The sequence below is a fragment of the Halichoerus grypus genome, chromosome 3, assembly GCF_964656455.1.
Source record: "Halichoerus grypus chromosome 3, mHalGry1.hap1.1, whole genome shotgun sequence".
Lineage (NCBI taxonomy): Eukaryota > Metazoa > Chordata > Mammalia > Carnivora > Phocidae > Halichoerus > Halichoerus grypus.
The window spans coordinates 69,877,850-69,899,027 of record NC_135714.1 but is presented as its reverse complement, the minus strand read 5'-3'; the positions used below and the strand labels follow the sequence as shown (position 1 = coordinate 69,899,027).

Here is a 21,178-nt window from a genome sequence, read left to right as displayed (position 1 = left end):
CAGGGACCTCTCTGTGGTTCTTTAAAAACATGAGGCACAGTTCAAGCCAGGGCCTTTGCACTTGCTCTTTCTGACTGAAATCCCTTCCGGCCCCCTCATCCCCGTGGCTCAATCAACTCCTTTAGGGTTTTTTCCACAGCACCATCAGCACTGGTATTTCCTCATTAACAACTAAACTCCATGAGGTCAGGGATTTCTTTTTGTCTGCCTTGCTAACTGCTGAATCCCTAGATTCCATAACAGGGCCCGAGCTCTACAAACAAACCATGTATTAATTAAACGAATCATTTAAGGAATATTGAACAACTGTGTTAGCATAAGTAATGGGTAGGCTGGTGTGAATGAATAAGGTATAATCTTTAATTCTTTATAAAATCACATCAAAAACTATGAAGGAAATCTTTGGCTACATTTACATTCGACCAATAGAATCAAGTCAAAGTCCAACAGGAAACCCATTACAGTTGACCGTCGAACAACATGGGTTTGAACTGTACACGTCCACTTATACACGGAGTTTTTATAGTACAGTAGTGTAAATGTTTTCTTTTCCTTATGATTTTCTTAATTAACATTTTCTTTTCTCTAGCTTACTTTCTTGTAAGAATCAGTCTATAATACATATAATATATAAAATATGTGTTAATTATTTATGATATCGGTAAGACTTCTGGTCAACAGTAGGCTATTAAGTAGTTAAGTTTTTGGAGAGTCAAAAGTTATATGTGGATTTTGGACTGCATGGGAGTCAGTGCCCCTAACCCCTGTATTGTTTAAGGGTCAACCATACTTACACTTAAGCAGGTGGGGTGGGGGAGGAGGGTGAAACTGAGGGGGTGTGAAGGTGAGGAAAAGTAGCAGTTTTACTTAAGGTATATCCACTTATCTAATTCAAGCTAAACTGATTCAGTGATTAGGTGGCTGCAGAAGGAATTACCCAAACAACAAACATTTATGCTACAAGTGCCCATGTATTACCAAATATGTTGTGTTTATGGGGGAATATTTGCTACTTAGAGATTTTTAAAAAATTGTTTTATTCACTCTTCTTAGAGGTTTGACCTTAGAAAAAGAAGTACATTTCTAGCATATAGCTTCTGAGCCATTCTGTTCTATCACTGAGCAAAGGATGATGAATGGTCACCTTAAAGGCCTGTATTCTCATTTTCATCCTAATACGGTACATACTAGAGGAAACTGGCAGTTTAGAAGGTCACATTTAAGTTTCTATTAGATAAAAAGTAATGGGTGACCTCAGTTCCACTGAAATGGGAAGCCCGAAGTTGCTGGCTTTTATCTAGAAATACACGGATGCTATCGTGGAAAGTGCCCAGGCCTGCATTCCAACTAGGAGATAAGCCTTAGGAGATGGAAAGATTTAACTCACTTACCTGAATCTCTTCTAGGGCCATTGCCCTTACTACGAAGCCCTTCAGCTGCTGCATTCTCACGAGAGCCAGCCGAAGCCTGTCACTGACCATTGTTGTTTGGCCTAGGACATTAGGCCAATAGCGCTGGCATTTGATTTTTTCCCCTTCTACTTCTTGGGTCATCATGGCTATCACTGTGGATTTTTGTTCCCAAATCATCTGCCAGAAATCTCCAACAGTTGTAGGGAGAGGTCCTTGGCAGGCAATGTAAATGAACTCTTCTTTTCCCACAGGTATCTTAATGAAGCTGGCATTGATATAGCCACCTTGATCTCCAAGAGGCACTCTTGTAGCATCATCTGTGAATTTCCCACCACAAAACAGAGCCATCTATATGATGCATTTTTAAACAAGAGCCTTATAAACAGGGGGAGTCAAAGATTATGAGAAGTTCCTCAGAACCATAAAAGAAATCACAAATACTTTTTAATAAAGGCATATTTTCAAATTACAGTCAAATCATTTTATATTTACTCATTTTGCTCTTGTTACAAGTATATCTAAGATGTCAACTCTGAGTTTCTGACAATTTGATATTATTTACACAGATTTGGTTGAAAAATTAAAATTAATAAATCAATCAATACTTTTAGAACTTCTTAATAAGTTACTAGAGAAACAAACATAACTTTGCTACTTCTTACCCATCCTTATTTTAATGACAGTAATGATGAATTTAATGAATGACAATGCTGATAGATTATTTCATAAAATAAAAATTAGTGTTATAATGAAACTATTAAAGTACCTATTACAAATATAATAGGCATAATTACCTCTTGCTCATCTAATTAAATTATATTCTTATAAATCAGCAGCCAAAATAATGAACACAATAAATAAAAAGGTAGCTTGCTTTATTCTCCAGGCATATAGGCCCCTGTCTCTGTCTGATTGTAATTTCATAGTCAAAATAAAATTTTCAAACCAGTGAAAAGTATATGTAAATCATCTTATCTAAGAGAATTAATTTGTAAGTAGTTATATATCAAAAGTCATTTCTATTTATTTATTTTTATTTTTAAAAAAGCATTTTTTAAATTTATTTATTTTTTTAGATTTTATTTATTTATTTGACAGAGAGAGACACAGTGAGAGAGGGAACACAAGCAGGGGGAGTGGGAGAAGGAGAAGCAGGCTTCCCGCTGAGCAGGGAGCCCGATGCGGGGCTCGATCCCAGGACCCTGGGATCATGACCTGAGCCGAAGGCAGACGCTTAATGACTGAGCCACCTGGGCGCTCCAAAAAGTCATTTCTATTTAAAACATTTATGAATTTAACTGGTAATTTCTATGATTATCAAATTATGAATTCAGTAATAGGTTTCAAAATCCTCCATCAATTGCCCTTCAATTACTTGACTTCTATCTCTTAGTCCATGGAAACAAATCCACTCAGGAGTTCTGGATTTATGGCTTATCCCATTTGACTTTGAGATACTAGTCTGGCCATTTTCGGCGGGAGGGGGAGCTGAAATAATTCCTACCTACTTTACGCTGAACCATTATCAATTTCATTTTTAAAATGCTAAGATTCACTTTTCACAGGAAGTTTTCCAAAATAAATTTTGTGTCTTCCAACTTGGTTGAAAAAATTCAGTCGTACTGTTATTTATTGCATCATTTGTCACTATTGGTTCTATTATAGATCTTTGAATTTATGACTTCTGGCAAAGATAGGATCATTGTATCATACACAGTGGAATCCAATGTGCTAATATATATAAATATGGCTGATGATTACTATAAGAAGTTGCTAAAGAAAAAAAAAGAAGTTGCTAGACATTAATATTTTGACTATATCCATATATATTAAGAAAAAGTCACATGTTGGTGAAATTAGTAAAATGTGGGTAAAAAGAATTCCCTTTTTTCCTCCTAGTAGCTGAAACAATTCAAACTATAAGCAACCTGGTAGTACCACTGTTGACACCACCGCAGCCACATGCACGTATAATGTATCGTAGATTTCTCTAAAGTTAAAATGAGTGGAATAAATAGATGTTGGTGTGACACATGAACTAAGAAACTGCTCATCCAGAAGCGAATTCATACTTTTATTTATTTAATTTTATTTTTTTTAAAGTAGGCTCCACACCCAATGTAGGGCTTGAACTCATGACCCTGAGATCAAGAGTCACATGGTCTACCAACTGGTCTAGCCAACCAGGCACCCTCTCCCGTAGAAGCTGATTCATATTTTTAAGAAGACCTTAAAATTACTGATTTGGAATGCCTGGGTGGCTCAGTTGGTTCAGCACTGGACTCTTGATTTTGGCTCAGGTCATGATCTCAGGGTCGTGAGCTGGAGCTCGGGCTCCGCACTCTCCCTCTCCCTCTGTCCCTTCCCTCCCCTCATGCATGTGCATGCTCTCTTTCTCTCTCAAATAAATAAATAAATCTTTAAAAAGAATAAAACTACTGATTTGGCATCACTGATTAATTTCTAATACTATGCTGCAAAAATTCATGAATGTCTGAATAAATAGTTAAGATTCTTCTGATTGATTTGCAGAATACATAGATAATTTAAAAAGGAATTCACGTTGTATATCTAGATTTGTTACTGATGTAAATCTCTAAATATGTGTTTGTGTGTGTGTGTGTGTACACTTGTGTGAGAGATAGGGTAAACTAGCATAAAAGTTTTAAATCAGTTCAAATTTTTTAGACATATATTTGATTTGAAGTCAGATTAAACTTACAGGGAAGTATATTTTTATATCGGTTCTTTCTTCTGTTTTCCTTAGTTTGTCCAATTAGACACTGATCCAAAGGTTTTAATTCTTGAAGATTCTGCAAGAAAAAATGGAAATAAAGTTAAATTTGTTGAGATAAGCAGTAATTCAGCAATAACTGCAAATGCTTTAAATACACAGGGTGTAAAATTGGTTACTGATCAGGGCAGACTTTGAGTGTTAAGAAATAGGTATGTCCTGTCAAGATAAGCAAGTCTAAAATCCCAGTACTAATCTGATATACCAGTTGATGAAATATATTGCTGCAAATACCTTTAACACGTAGTCAACTAAATTTGCGAGGCTGTACTTTGTACCTTAATTTTAAATTTCAGTTTAAAGAGGTCTATAATCATATTTTAGGAAAAGAAAACAACATATAAAAGCAACTTTGGCTTAAAGTAATGAGCTGGGGGCGCCTGGGTGGCTCAGTTGGTTAAGCAACTGCCTTCGGCTCAGGTCATGATCCTGGAGTCCCGGGATCGAGTCCCGCATCGGGCTCCCTGCTCGGCAGGGAGTCTGCTTCTCCCTCTGACCCTCCTCCCTCTCATGCTCTCTGTCTCTCATTCTCTCTCTCTCAAATAAGTAAATAAAAAAAAAATCTTTAAAAAAAAAAAAATAAAGTAATGAGCTGGAGCAGAATTTCTTGAAAATATTATCTGTGGGGTCATAGAATAACCCATGTGGTAGAGTTGTGGTTAGATAGCCCTAGGTTTTAAAGTCGACTCTCACTTTTCATTCACTCATTAATCCACACATTTATCTCTTTATTCATCCATCCATGCAAATGTATATTGAAAATGCCTACTAGATGCAGGACACTGTAATAAGTGCTGGGAATACAATGTTGAGGAAGAAGATATGATTCTGGTTCTCCTCAAGATTACAGACTATTGGGAGAAAGAGGCAGTAAAGACGTAAACAAATACTGTGATATATGCTTTGAAGAAATTAACAAGCTGTTATGTTAGAGAATAATAAAGATCTACTTTTTTATTTTAAAGATTTTATTTATTTATTTGAGAGAGAGAGACACAGCGAGAGAGGGAACGCAAGCAGGGGGAGTGGGAGAGGGAGAAGCAGGCTTCCCGTGGAGCAGGGAGCCCGATGCGGGGCTCAATCCCAGGACCCTGGGATCATGACCTGAGCTGAAGGCAGACGCCCAACGACTGAGCCACCCAGGCACCCCAAAGATCTACTTTATAAAGGGTTGTTATGGCAGGTCTTTGGAATGGTGACATTTAAACTTAAGCCTTAAAGAAGAAATCATTGCTGTAAAATGGAGAGGAAGAGTATACCTCAACTATTGTGAACTTGTTTCCAAACTATTAATGTGATTTACATTATTTTGAGTATTAAATACAAAGCATCTAGCACATTTCAGAAGCTCTCAAGAGAAGTTAGCTCCTTTCACTTCAGTGGCTATGAAAAGCTCAGGAAGTGGGCAAAGAAAGCATATGGTTTGAGGGAGATGAACAAGGTAAACCCCAAAACCACAATGGTACTACATTCCTCTTTTGCCTAGTGGTAAATATGGACGTTGCCAGCAAGACCACATGAACAAGGGTTCTGAACCATTGCTGCATTGAACCAAGGGGCATATTTCTGGAGCTGTATTAAATTAGAAACTGTTGCTAATGAACCATATCTACAGTGTATTAATTATAAAGTTTAGTGGATAGTTGGAATTAACACTTGACTTAAAAAAAAAAAAAAGCCTCTCTATCTCTACTGTGAGGCAGGGAAGGTAATCTTTGGGGAGATTTGTCAAGCTCCAACGTGGCTAAAGAGATCTCTTTAAATCAATACTACTAGGATCCTAATTGGAAAAATTAATTTCTTGCTGGCTAGGACAAGATGGTGTTTTTAGCTGGAAGTAAAGTTATAAAGTAATGGACAATTTTCAAAATTTCTCCTAGCTTTGCATAAAACTTTGTCTGGGAAGGAATCATTGGCAGAAGCCACTTACCTCCAGCTCCTTAGAAGGAACTCCTTGATCTAATAAACCTCGCAATGTTCGAATGACTGATTTCAACTTGGTGCCAGCGTATTTACCAGAGGGAAGCACTTTGATGATGGGGAGTGCAGCAAGCTCCTCATTTGTCAGAAAGGGATGATCTAACAAGAAGACAGAAGTTGATTTTTTTTAAAAAAAGATTTTATTTATTTATTTATTTAGAGAGAAAACACAAGGGTAGGGTAGAGGTAGGGGTAGGGGAGGGGCAGAGGGAGAGCGAGAAGCAGGCTCCCTGCTGAGCAGGGAGCCCCATATGGGGCTCAATCCCAGGACTCTGAGATCATGACCTGAACTGAAGGCAGACACTTAACCTACTGAGCCACCCAGGCGCACTGACAGCAGTTGATTTTTTAAAAAAAATTTCCCCCAAAACTGACTTAGCCAATAAGGGAACTGATTTGAGCCTATTCTCATCTCATCTTTTTTTTTTTTTTTTTTTTTTTTTTTACAAAAGCAAGAGTCTTTAGAATTAATACGGCAGGAGAACAGGTAGGCAGATACCTACAATCAACATAAAATCTTGGCCATAGCAAGGCCCTTGTACCCAACTTTTAAGGAAACACCTCACTGACTGTTAGAAATTCTTAAGGCTCTTGGCTCTCATGTATTTACAATTTCTAGAAGAGTTTAAATTTTTTTTTTTTTTTTGCTTCTCTTAACTCAAATGACATTATTTTCTTGATGAAAATGTATGTAGTCCCATTAATGCTTTGCATTTAAATTAGCTTCCAAGCACATTGGGGAAAAGATGAAGGGAGATGCTTCAGAAATTCCTTAACAATGGGACATTGCACTAGAAACACCAATGCCTCCTTTCTCTACCCCCGCTCAATAATCAGTGCCAGTATCTTGGGCATTTGAAAGTTTTCTCAATACAAATGAAAACTTGGGGTCTCTAGGAGCTTATCAAACAAGTGATATCAGTGTCTTAGAAGAGATATGTATCTAATTTAGTACTTGCTCTATGGAAACTGCTTATACCAGAAGGCAACTATTATCCTGGAAAAAAGTAGGAGAGAGTTCTTGCTATAGTCTTGTGTAGCGGCAAGGCTGTACATCAGTTGATTAAAGCTTTCTGATGACGCAGCTGCTATGTAGGCAACAATAACGCTAGGCTCTGGGGTATACAAAGCTGTACAAGATACTTCAAGGAGCTGAATATCCGGTGGGGTGAAGGCTATTTGTAAATACAGAATTAAACTTTTACAGAGCTTAGTGTAAAGGCAACAGGATCTCAAAGGCTGGAGATGAGCATGGGCTACAGGATTTGACAAGAGCACTATCACTGACACCAACAATTTACCTAAATCAAAAAAGTCTTAATTCAACTTCTTTAATTTCCTTTAACTAATAAGACTTCAGATTACAAAACCATGTCTTTCATTGCATTAGTATAACACTGCCTTTATAAAAAAAAAAAAAAGAGAAATGATACACTGGATGGAGCCTCATTTCTCCACTGGCTCAGTTATAAAATGAAAGAAGTAGTTAATAGGACAGAGCAATTAACTCCTGTTTTTAAAAAATGAGGTTGAGATGCAAGGGTAATAATTTCCTATCTTTGAGCTATTCTACCTATTTTATTATAAATAAAATGCATTCCTCGACTCTTTCCAGTTTGACAAAATTGTGACTTTGTATTTCCTTTTTTTTTTTTTAAAGATTTTATTTATTTATTTGACAGAGAGAGACACAGTGAGGGAGGGAACACAAGCAGGGGGAGTGGGAGAGGGAGAAGCAGGCTTCCTGCTGAGCAGGGAGCCAGATGTGGGGCTCGATCCCAGGACCCTGGGATCATGACCTGAGCCAAAGGCAGACGCTTAACCATCTGAGCCACCCAGGAGCCCCTGATTTTGTGTTTCTAATTAAAGTATTTACACATTTATTTGTGTGTTTTACTTTAAGCCACTGAGAATTTTAGCCTACACCTGTGCAAATATCTAGTTATATAACTGCTGTTTGTCTTGTGATTTTACCTTATGTATGGAACCAAATAATGTACACATACAGTGAAATAACACATCCATATAGTCTGAAAACTGTAATTTTCAAACGCTTATTTTTTTAATCTATTATTTTTGACAAAAGAATTGCTCATAAAATTCTTGCCTTTATCAGAATCTTCATGGTTTGTTGTTTCTATTGGCAATTCATCACTTCCCCATGTTATCTCATCATCATCATCATCAGGCTTCCTTTCTTGTGACTTTTGAATCAAGCTATGACAACAAAACACAGTGGTAATATTTTCTTCAGTTTTGTCCCTGAAATAAATTTAAATACTATGTCCTTGAACCCTTGTTTCCTCTACAGTTATCATGATATTTAAAAATAGAACATCTGATTAAAAAAATCCAGGTCCACAATTCCTAAAACTCACTGGTAGATGGAAATTAAACTGAAGTACAGAATTGTTTAGTACAGTCTAAAATTTATCCTCAAACAAATCCTGTCTTTGAACCTTAGATTGAAGGAGTCCCCTTGGGGATAGAGAAAGTGGTGGTTTGTTTCTGCCCTTCAACATGGATAACCCATTATAATTGTGTGAGTATAACTCTTGTTTTTTTTTTATTTTATTTTAAGTAGGCTCAATGCCCAGCGTGGAGCCCAACGTGGGGCTTAAATTTATGACCCTAAGATCAAGCCCTGTGCTGAGATTAAGAGTTGGATGCTTAACTGACTGAGCTACCCAGGTGACCCTCTCTTGTTTTTTTAATAGTTACCTAATATTGTACTATATGGATGTATCTTAATTATTTATAGAAGTCTCTATTGATGGACATCTATTTTTTGCTACAGCTGGGGGCTAGAAAGACACTTCTGTATCAGGGCACTCACTTAATGTACTAAAGCACAGTACAAGTTCTCATTATTCTAGGGTACACAGTAGATGCCATCTCCCTGGTAAGGTGGATGGCTAGGGAAGAGAATCTAGGCGGAGAAATGTTTAGTAATGAGGTGAAAAAGGATAATGTAAAGGCTGAACACATTTTTTCATTTTCTGATATTCAGAAACATCAATAACAGGGCAGCAATTATGCTGCTTTTATGGTGGATGTTTTCCTCTACGCCAGCTAATTGTGGGTTACAATTAATATTTAATTTGCAAGCTCTGCACCTATGAAGTTGCTTTTGTCATCTAGTAAGTATATTTTGTCTGCAAGGATATAGTTTGGAGATCCTTCCATCAGGCATTCCCTTCCTTCTCATTCTTTTGATTAGCTGCATTAGTATTTCATGGGTGCTTGTGTGAGTATACCCTAATTTATTCTGTGTATATTATGTTTTTTTAGAAATATAAATGATGTTGCAATTAAATTTTTGTAGAAATGTCTTTGCACACATGTGGTAGTGGGAGCAATTCTTAGAAATAAAATTACTAGATTGAAGGTTATGTGCTACAGTTCTTTGAATCTATGATACCCATCATTGTAAGATACACTATTGTTTTGTTCACATTAAGAAAGAAATAATATCAATGATTGTATATGATTTCAGAGATCTTAAAATTAAAAAGCGTATCCAAGAATTAGTAACATGCAGATAAAATTTATATGTTAATAGTGTTTCTAACTGCCACCCAAATAAATTACATATACTAATCTACCCTTCCTCCTTCCTCCCCTTCCCCTGCCTAACAGAGTAGAGCCTGTATCTTTACAATTCATGGCAGCTGGCCCAGATATCTGCTAATCTTTTAAATTTAAATTGTATGCATTTCTACATTAATAATATGTACCCCCTTGTCTAATTTTATCTAGTGCAAAATTCACTGTCAGTTTGCTTTTCTAGGAAAATGCAAGTAGCTCTCTTTGATTGTTAGGTTATCATCTGATATGGAGCAAAATTTATTTATGTACAATCACTTTGTTGGCCAACTTATATATATAACTTTTTAAAACATGAAACAATGTATCAGGAAAAATCCTATTTTGTATTAGAAACTGTTTTCAAAAAGAAACAAAACTGTGGGGTTTTAAAATGTTTCTTATCTTCTTTGGTTTTATTTTAACCCTACTAGGAGATAATCACTATAATCATTGTTGGCACATTCCCTTTTAGACCTTTCTTTCATTTTTCCCGTGGTCAAGGATATACTTCGTTTAACAAACACATTGTCACACGTCACTAAAACCTCCCTTAATATTCAACCATAGGTCCATAATTTAGTCAAATATTCTCCTTTTATTGGAAAAGAATAAATTAATTTCAAAAGCAACATCTAAATGAAAATCTTCAGAGCACTTCTAAAAAGGAATGGGACTGTTATACTTTAAAAGATTATTTTCTTACCTTTCACTTTTTACTTTTTCTTCACAATATTCTTCACAGCCATTCATTTTGACAGACTAAAATAAAGAGAAATAAAAATCACATTAGCCCACTGTTAAAAAAAAAAATCAATCTTGGAATGTTCCATTTTTTTCCTGTTAATTATTTCCTATATTTACTGTTATGTCCATCCTCCTGTAACAAAGACACATATGACATTCAATTAATGTCAAACTGTGGCTAAGGCATCTTCAGTGACCCAAGAGGTTTTGCTGGTTCCACTTATTCACCTTCACACTTATCTTGGCTTTTCATTTCTTATGTAAGGGATATTAATAGTATAGAGGTAAGGAAAAAGCAAGATGAAAAGCTAAACTATGATTATTTAGATATGCATATTTGGTTTATGCTTTTGCACTACTTCAATATTTTATTTATTTGAGAGAGAGAGAATGAACGGTGGCGAGGGGAAGAGGGAGGAGAGAGAGAGAGAGAGAAAGAAAGAGAGAATCAGACTCCCTGATAATCAGGGAGCCCAATGCAGATTTCGATCCCAGGACCTGGAGATCATGACCCAGGCACCCTACAATACTTCAACTTTAAAATCTGAAAATGGGCTCTCCAGAAATATCCTAGTAATTTTCAATGTGTTAAATTATCTTTCCCTTTTATTATTATTGTTATTATTTTTAAAGATTTTATTTATTTTTTCGACAGAGAGAGACACAGCGAGAGAGCACAAGCAGGGGGAGTGGGAGAGAGAGAAGCAGGCTCCCCGCAGAGCAGGGAGCCTGATGCGGGGCTCGATCCCAGGACCCCGGGATCATGACCTGAGCTGAAGGCAGACGCTTAACGACTGAGCCACCCAGGCGCCCCTCCCTTTTATTATTAAAATGAGGAGTCTCTCCATGGAGAACATAGATCAATCAGCTCATACTGTAATGGGAGATGGTGTCTCAGAGACCCAAATACTGCAGGAGCAGTTTGCTACAATTAGAAGATGCCAAGTTTCATTCTAACATGGTTAATAAATCTTACATTTCAATCTTTATTAGGACAAATTATCTTAACAAATGGGAAATTCCTTTCAAGACCCCGAATTACCTGGCTTCTGTCTACCTCTACAATCCATCTGGTTTTATTCTCTACTTACCTGTGGCTTCAAATCCACGGTCTTTCTTTTAGCTCTTCAAAATCGCTCACCTCTTTTCACCACAAAGCTCTTCCTATGGAAGGTACTTTTTCTTTATTCAATGTGTCCTTTCCTTCTAAGGATGTTCCCTAACCACACAGTCTGAAGTAGGTCTCCTTGGTTATTCTCTTTTGTAGCACTTTTTTTCTTTTTAAACTTCATAGACCTTATCACAACTTGTAATTGCTTGTTTATTTGGGTGTTTACTTGATCATTCTCTTGTCCTCCCCATTACACTGTACGATACCAATGACAGTGATAACAATTTCCCACTATTTTTGCAAAGTTTACCTGTGCAGGAGGGAGGATTGGGTTAAGGAGATGGGCTTTCAGTGTCTCTTCTCATTCTGGATTGTAGGCTCTTTGGAACACGAGGTAGCTCTAGTACTGCCTCAGTGAAAAGATTTAAGGCTTTTATCATGGCCAGCCCATCTGAAGGTTAGTTTGTTATCCTACTGCTCAAAGAATCCAGATCCAGCAACTTGAAAAATAGAAATATCTCCTGGATCCAAGACCAACTATATCATTTGTAGTGCCCAGTGTCAAATGAAAATATGGGATCTCTTGTTAAAAAATTACTAAGAATTTCAAGATGGTGATGACACAGCATTATTTTACAAATAAGAGAGGACCTCTTATAAGCACAGGGCTGTGTGACTACATTGGTTGAGCTCCCAAAAAGCCAGGATCCCAGAGTCAAGCATCATTATCTTATAAGTGATGGAAAGCCACTGAAAGTTTTGTACTACAAATTTAAAGTTTAACTACAAATTTAAAAACTTTTTAAGAATAACCAGAATTAGAAATAACATAGGAATCACACAGATGTATTTCAGCAAAATGATGCCATGTCTTTGCAGGACACGCCTTTCTTCTTTTCACCCTAGCTCTTCTGACCTCATGTGTTTCTACCTCTCCCAGCAAAGTTGCCTGCCCCGAGATGTAGAAAGATCAAACCTCTTGGCACAGCATCTAAGTCGCTTGCTGAACTTACCCCTGCCTATCTCTTCAGCCTAGCTTTTAAGACACCACGTGACACCCTACCTGCAATGATTTACTGCCATGAAAGTCCCAGGCTGATCCAAACCTTCATATCTTTGCTAAGCAACTCCTCAGTATGGAATGCTCTTTCCCATAGCCTCTCACCTATCAAACACCTTTAAAAGGCTAATTCTCTAGGAAGCTTTAATAACATATACATCTACTCCTGTATGGTCCCTATTATTCCCTAGTTCTTTAAGACACTCTCTGAATTCCATATAAACATTTATCAAGACATGTTTTTACTATAATTTTAAAAATTATACTTACTTATTTACATGTGTAAAACTCCCAAATTGACTACTAGACTATATAAGCAAATTTAGGACAAAAACCCTGACATACCTTCTTAGTCTGTTATTTCCAGCTTAACTAGAGTCAAACAAGTTCAGTAATAGCTAAATGAACAGAGTTGAAAGATTAGATGATGATTTACACTATGTATATGACTGGCATTCATAAGTAAGACTCAGACACTGGCCTTAAGTATTTCATTAAGAGGTAGTCAAGTGTAGAGTGACAAATTACAGTAGAGTGACAAATGACTATGCAGTATACTACACTCTTTATAATACCATGATTAGTAGCTTAACTTTTGGCCCATAGGGTTAAAACCCTGAGACTTTCAGGGTTGTACATATAATCCAGTAATCCACTACTGGGCATTTACATAAAGAAAATGAAAACATGAATCTGAAAAAGAAGTACCCCTATTTTATTGCAGCATTTTTTTTTTTTTTAGTAATCTTTACACCCAACACAGGGCTTGAACTCACAACCCTGAGATCAAGCGTTGCATGCTCTACCATCTGAGCCAGCCAGTGCCCCTATTGCAGCATATTTTCAATAGCCAAGATATGGAAGCAACCCAAGGGTCCATCAACAGATGAATAAAAAAGATGGAGTATATATACACAATGGAATATTACTCAGTCATAAAAAAGAATGAGTTCTTGCCATCTGTGACAACATGGATAGACCAACAGGATATCATGCTAAATGAAATAAGACAAAGACAAATACCATATGACTTCACTGAGATGTGGAATCTAAAAAATAAATGAACAAACAACAGAAACAGACTCATAAATACAGAGAATAAACTGGTGGTTGCCAGAGGGGATGGGGTGGGGGGTGGGGGGGAGTATGGGCAAAATAGGTAAAGGGGATTAAGAGGTACAAACTTTCAGTTATAAAATAAATCACTATGTTGTATAACTGAAACTAATATAACATTGTATTTCAACTATATTTCAATAATAAAAGTTAAAAAAAAAAATCCACAAAACTTCCAGGGTTGTAGAATACAATGTTAAGAACCAATTCAGTAAATAATCTACAATTCGTTTATAGTGATCCCAGAGATGCACCTACGAAAAATTGAATATTTTAGAAAGTTGTAAGAAACTTAAAATTACTCAAATATAGGCAATAGTCTAGAAATATAAGATGAAACAGAAAACTTTTCCAGAATATTGGCTTAATCTTCATTTTAGCTATGAAGATTAGTCATATTTGTCTTTTTTGAATTTGTCTGCTTATGAATATAATTTCCATAGTGATTTTAACACATTTAGAGTTTGATACAAATGAAACTTCATGTTTTTATCTCAGTACTTTGTTTCCTCCTTTCCTGAATTGTTTTTTTACTTTCTTTGTTTTGTTTACTCTTAGTTAACATCTCTTCTGAAGCAGAAGTCCCATATATTCAAGTGTCAATTTATTAATTTTAAGGATAGACTGCCCCAAAATGTTTGGTCTTAAACATCTTGAATTCTCAAGGTGCAAGTTTGCGGGATCTATCTGTACTTTGGTGGTAGAACAACTTATATGATATGAACTTTAATTAATTAGTTAATTAATTAATTAAAGACCTTTTATTTGAGAGAGAGCATGAGTGGGGGTGGTGGGGAGGAGGAGAGGGAGAGAGAGAAGCAGATTCCCCACTGAGCAGGGAGCCCGACATGAGGCTCAATCCCAGGACCCCAGGATTATGACCTGAGCCAAAGGCTGATGCTTAACTGCTTGAGCCACCCAGGCACTGCTGAACCTTAATTTTTAGATTTGTACTGGACAGTTTTACGTCCTAATTTCTTCCAAGTGAAATTTGAAATCATTTTGGCAAACCACTCTGCTTCTCATTTAAAAAAAAAAAAAAAGTCGAAATATTTTATGGGACCATATTTAACTTATGGGTAAATCTAGGGAGAATTTAAATTTTAGGTTTTTCTATCAAAGAATAGAAATATTTAATATTTCTTTTGCTTCTTTGTAGAGCTTTGAAGTTTTCAAAATACAGGTCTTACACATTTTGGGTTGAATTTATGCCTATAGCTTTTACTTGTTTTTAACTATTGTGAATGAAATTTTACTTAATTATATTTTATAACTGGTTAAAGCAAAGACTATGTTATGGACTGAATTGTGATCCCCCAATTCACAGGTTGAAGCCCTAAGCCCCAATGTGATAATGTTTGGAGACTAGGATCTTTATCGAGGTAATTAAAGCTAAATGAGGTCATAAGGATGGGACCCTAATCCAACAGGACTGGTGTCCTTATAAGAAAAGGAAGAGACACCAGGAGTGCATGAACACAGAGGAATGGCCATGTGAGGACACAGTGAAAAGGTGGCCATCTGCAAGCCAAGGAGAGCGGTTTCATCAGAAACCAACCCTGCTGGCATACTGATCTTGGACTTTCAGCCTCCAGAATTGTGAGAAAATGAATTTCTGTATTTTAAGCCACCTAGTTGGTGGTATTTTGCGATGGCAGTCCAAGCACACGAGGACAGGTTACAAACTCAAATGCCTATGGGAACCAGAGAAATACATATAAACCTGTGAATGCCAGGTCAGGGCAGGGGGTGAGCAGTGCTGGGAAATCGGAAATGGTGGAGGCAGGGGAGGCAGAGGTTAAAGCCTCAGCAGAGAAAGCAAGCTTAAGGAGACACACAATTCTAACAATATACAGCATCCTAGAGTGTTTATCTAGGTATTACCCTTACCTCTGTAAAATCTTCAGGTAATGGTGAACCGTCACAGTCTGTATCTTCTGCTCTCTCTTCAGGTAACTGCCCATTGGTTTTCAATGAACCTGGGAGAGAAATAAATGGGCCAAAAGGAGTTAAAATGCTCCCCAGAGGCCTTCTTGTACTCTTTAGTATACCGGCTCATTCACTCTGGCTCATCTACCTGAAGTACAGGCATCTCCTGCTGCATTATTTTGGTTTAAAAGATTCTGGGCTTCCTCATCCACAACATCCAGCAGAGACTGAATAACTTCAGCTTCTTGAGGATCATCATAGATATCATCTTCTTGTACATTAGATTCTTGAAAAACAGGAATTTACGTGAGATTTTACTTTAAAAATATTGATATGAGAAAGAGACACCGTGTCAAATCAAAGATAGCAGGTCTTTCAAATTTTAAGCATCTCCTTTGAAAAGCAGCCAGGACTGGAAAAGCAATTTATACTCGTGGAACCTAGACATTTCTAGTCCCAACATGACTCTGGCTGCCATGACAAAAGACCATACAAATACAACTTAAATAAACCAAAATCTATGTCTGTGAATCAATAACTTAATGCTTATTTTCCTAAATTAATCCCAAATTATTAATTCATGAAAGAAATTCAACTAAAGAAGTTATGTTACAAAGATTAAGGGTATACTGGGGTGCCTGGTTGGCTTAGTTGGTTAAGGGCCCAATTCTTGGTTTTTGGCTCACGTCAGGATATCAGGGTCATGCGAGCGAGCCCCCACATCGCATGGTGCATTGGGTGTGGAGCCTGCTTAAGATTCTCTCTCTCTCCCCCTCTGCCCAACGCCCCCGCACCATGTGTGCTCTTGTGTGCACACGCTCTCTTAAAAAAAAAAGAAATAAAATTTACAAAGATTAAGGATATAATAGGGCAGCCCAAACATCCTCAAGAAACATTTTCTAACTTATTAGAGTTGCTGCTTCAAAGAATATAAGCAACACTATCAAACAAAAACAGCCATCTTGGGGTGCCTGGGTGGCTCAGTCGTTAAGCGTCTGCCTTCGGCTCAGGTCATTGATCCTGGGGTCCTAGGATTGAGCCCCACATCGGCTCCCTGCTGTGCTCGGCGGGAGGCCTGCTTCTCCCTCTCCCACTCCCCCTGCTTGTGTTCCCTCTCTTGCTGTGTCTCTCTCTGTCAAATAAATAAATAAAATCTTAAAAAAAAAACAAAACCAGCCATCTTTTCTATCATTTAAAAATATTTTTAACATTAGAGATGAGAATGAATATAGTACATTTATACAGTAATGCAGCTAACAATAAATTTTACATTGTTCTTTTATTTCTTTGAACAACAATCCTTCCTTTTTACACTATAGAAACATGTAAACCCAATACCTAATATTTCTTTGTTACCTGAATTATTAGGGCATGTAGAGTAATTGGATGATTGATTTGGAAAACTACCTTTGGAGAGAATCAAGTTTGCTGATCCCTTCATCTGATAAGCAGAACATTTTCCTTCAGGGTACAAAACTTCAATTATTTCTTCCCCATTAACCTAAAGTATGAAAACAGAGCAAATCATTAGTTTACTATATTACTAACTTCCAAGATTAGGGAGGGACTGTAGATTTCCCCACCATGTCCTTCTCTCCCTCTTTCTTAGTACAAAATCCATTTTATATCTGCCCATAATAGATCAGTGTTTCTAGGAAACATCAGTACAATGGAATGTACAAAGAGGATGGGACTTTCCATCATTGAAAATCTCTGGAAACAGATTACATAACATCAAATCATTATTTTTATTCCAAGAATTCTCACAATGTTTACTATTATGAATTTTGAGTTGCCAAAGAAAACTCTATTACGTAGTATTTCTTAAATCTGTTTGACTGCAGAAATTTCTTTTTTGAGGCATATCTTATGGGACTTACCTTTCATAAAACTTTTTAGGAAAGTTTTATAGGATCATTAAACTTAGAACTTGAGGGAAAGGGAAAAAAATCATCTTTTAAAAGTATTTGTGAAGCTGTGACTTGGACACACACTCTAGTTTAGCATTCTAGTCAACTGCTGGGTATAAAGATTTTCAAATCTAGGCTAATTTAAGAAAAGTAACAATGGGTGCATAACTATAAATTAATTATTGAATAGAATGTAACTTTCTAATTCAATGGTAAATTGTGAACACTTCATGGTGCATGGCCTATTGAAAGAAAACTGATTTGAGCAAAAATGCAAAATTAAATGATTAGAATAAATTAAAATAATTATATACAAATAAAAGGTGGTTTGCTCTGAAGATCTTATTCTTTTTATCAAGACAAAAAGTAAAAATGGTAGATGTGATAGAATTATTTCTTCATAACTAGTGGTTACATAATGTCAAGTTTTACTGGATTGTGAAACTCCAATCTTTACGTGAAATTCATAGTACAGACGTTCGCATCAAGGACAGAATATTGTTTGAGAGACTTCCTGAAAGAGTTGAGCTCCAATAAAAAAAATGTCTGAAATCATGAGTAACAGAGATCCTAGTTTCTAAGAGTTTCATATTAATTTAAACAGAAATCCTCCCCTTCTCCCTTTCAACAACATGCTGATATTTAAAAAGAAAATGAACACCATACAGCATGACTAACACTAGATATACATGAAAATTCAGGTGTTCCAGTTGTGTGTAATTGTAGACTTCATGAATAAACAGGGAGTAGTGGGTGTTGTTGTACCTCAATTATTTAAGTGTCCCAATCATTTCTGCCTAATAATTCTTCTACTGCAATATCTTTTCAGGATTTGCTAGACCAGTGAGCTGAAAGACATAGAATTTTGACCTTCTGGTCACCAAATTTTCCTTCTATGCTAAATCCAGCTCTTATCCAGAAATCTTGTTGAGATGATAGGGTTTTCAGATTCCTAGGAGACCAATGCCTCAGCTCTGGATCTTACATGAAAAGACTTTCAAATAGTGGGGTTCTGAATAGACTGTATGGGATGTGTGTGGGATTAAACAATTCCACAAAATGAAGATCCAGCTGGGATCATTTTAGAATGTACATTACATGCCAGAAGAAAATCATAAAAAGAAATGCTAACCAAACGAATGGGAATACATAAGGCCTTAAAGAGAAAGCTCAAAGTGGAATTTAGTTATGTATTAAAGTAGTTTCGTTAAATCACCTCCAGATTTTTCTGTGCTAATCTTAAATGACTTAGGTTCTTACATTTGATTACGTGGTGAAGCATTTTCCATATCTTTTAAAAAGCAAATAAGCCTCTATCTTTTGTCAGTCCCATCTGTACCAGCAGGACTGAACTGTCACTTGAGAGTCACTGCTGCTCAACACTAACCCAAAGGACCAATTCTACTCTTAATTATGTATGTTCTCTTCTGGGTATGTAAGACACAACCAAAAGAACTGTGCACATTAATAAAAAGATCGCACTAAAGCTATCTATATAAGCAATTAGTTATATAAGAGCTAAATATGTGCTAAATGATGGAGGGTTGCTTGTGTGGGGGCTGTTCACTGTGTGCTTTACTTAGCAAGGCTATGAGTTCACTAAAATAGATTCCTACTATCACTACATGTATCTAAAAAAGGCAAATATTCAAATGTGAAATCAGTTTGGTTCAAGACAAACAAGCTGGTTATTCAGCTAAGGAAGCATGACACGAAGAAGGTGGCCTTTTCCTTACCTTGGAGAATGAATTACTAGGAGTGAGGGCAGGCTTGTGGCAAGGCTCCACAGGGTGATGACCTGAAAGGGACAACATAGGAAGTCAGGGAAGAGCCAGCTGGAACCACAGTAGGGACAACAAAATAGTGAAAGAAAACCCACATTTCTGTGCATGTGTCTTATTTTTATTAGTACACTGGAAGAGGTCGTATTACAAAGAGATTCAAAACCAACTAGATGGAATCAAATATTATGAAAGGGTTTATTCCAAGGAAAAAGCTAATTTCTTGAAAGAAAATACTGTAGTTTGCGTGAGAGCTCAGTTTGAACTGAATGGTTTTAGTGTGAGACACTGAATATAAATTATCCTGACTGAATGTGAGAGGTATCACACGTGCTGACCTATACTCACTTTACTATTTAAGGGAAGGTAGCAAGCCATGTATATCATTTCATAAAGGCTATCAATTTAACACAGTAAAATAAGTTATGGATACAACTAAATAGAACTTTTAATATATGTCTAAACCAAATGTTAATTTTAACTCTTAGCCATCAGTACGAAGATTCAATACATATACTAAAATGAAATTATGTCTCTTACAGTTAAAAAGTCATATTTAAAAATAATTTGCTTCATTAAAATTATATTTTTATGAGATTTTGAAAGATACAGTAGAGTTTGGAAAAGTTAAAAAGGAAAAAAATAGAAAAAAAATACAGAATGACCTAAAAATAATTCCACCCAGAGGGGCACCGGGGTGGCTCAGTGGGTTAAGCAGCCGACTGGTGATTTTAGCTCAGCTCATGATCTCATGGGTGGTGAGGTCGAGCTCAGTGTGGGGGTCTGCACTCAGCGGGGACTCTGCTTGAGAATCTCTCCCTCTGTCCCTCCCCAACTTGTGTGTGCACACACGCTCTCAAATAAATAAATAAATCTTTTTTTTTTTTTTTTAAAGATTTTATTTATTTATTTGTCAGAGAGAGAGAGAGGCAGGCAGAGGAAGAAGCAGGCTCCCCGCTGAGCAAGGAGCCTCATGCGGGACTCGATCCCAGGACCCTGGGATCATGACCTGAGCTGAAGGCAGACGCTTAACCGACAGAGCCACTCAGGCGTACCTAAATAAATAATTCTTTAAAAAGTTTCCATCTAGAAAGATGAAGGTTGACATGAAATTTGTAGGGATGAATTTCTATAATTATGTGGATGATGTTACAAAGAGCCAAGAATGCCTTTTAATATCATTTCCAGGAGATATAATACATTATTTAACTTCCAGGAAAAATACTGAAAAAAGCATACTAATAATAAACTACTGGTTCAAAAAATCATCCTGGAATAGTACAAAACATAATAGTTTATTATTTGTTATCTCTTCCTCCTGTTCCCCTAAGTGCCCCTCACCTTCTCTGTCTCTAAGCAACAACTAATCTGCTTTCTGTCACTATAATTTGCATTTTCTATAATTTTGAATAAATGGAATAATACAGTATAAACTCCCTTCTGTCTGGCTTCTTTCACTCTGAGGTTTTATTTTGAGGTTATTTTGATTATGTTGCTATATGTCTCAATAGACCATTTTCATTACTAAGTAGTAGTCTGCTGTTCGGATATATTGGTTTATTCATTTGTTTTTGGACATTTGAGTGGTTTGTGATTTTGACTTTTACAAAGGAAGCTGTACGGATATATGCTTTTTGTGTATGGATATATGCTTTCTTTTCTCTTGAGTAAACAGAGGAGTGGAATGGCTGGATCACATGGGAGGCCCATGTTTAAATTTTTAAGAAATTGTCTGTTTTATAAAATGGCTATG

General features: G+C 36.5%; 1 protein-coding gene across 8 annotated transcripts in view; it reads right to left on the bottom strand.

Annotated features, from left to right (window-relative positions):
* PTPN13 (protein tyrosine phosphatase non-receptor type 13) overlaps positions 1-21,178 on the bottom strand; it is a 203,675-nt gene that overhangs the window by 6,001 nt on the left and 176,496 nt on the right. For all 8 annotated transcript variants that reach the window (XM_036096776.2, XM_036096777.2, XM_078068905.1 and 5 more), the window contains 9 exons: positions 19,381-19,442; positions 17,142-17,235; positions 15,883-16,020; positions 15,696-15,784; positions 10,478-10,533; positions 8,294-8,403; positions 6,137-6,285; positions 4,135-4,225; positions 1,392-1,729 (listed from right to left, as the gene is read on the bottom strand). In XM_036096776.2, the coding sequence (XP_035952669.1) occupies positions 1,392-1,729; positions 4,135-4,225; positions 6,137-6,285; positions 8,294-8,403; positions 10,478-10,533; positions 15,696-15,784; positions 15,883-16,020; positions 17,142-17,235; positions 19,381-19,442 (1,127 nt within the window). The remainder of the gene's footprint in view (positions 1-1,391; positions 1,730-4,134; positions 4,226-6,136; positions 6,286-8,293; positions 8,404-10,477; positions 10,534-15,695; positions 15,785-15,882; positions 16,021-17,141; positions 17,236-19,380; positions 19,443-21,178) is intronic.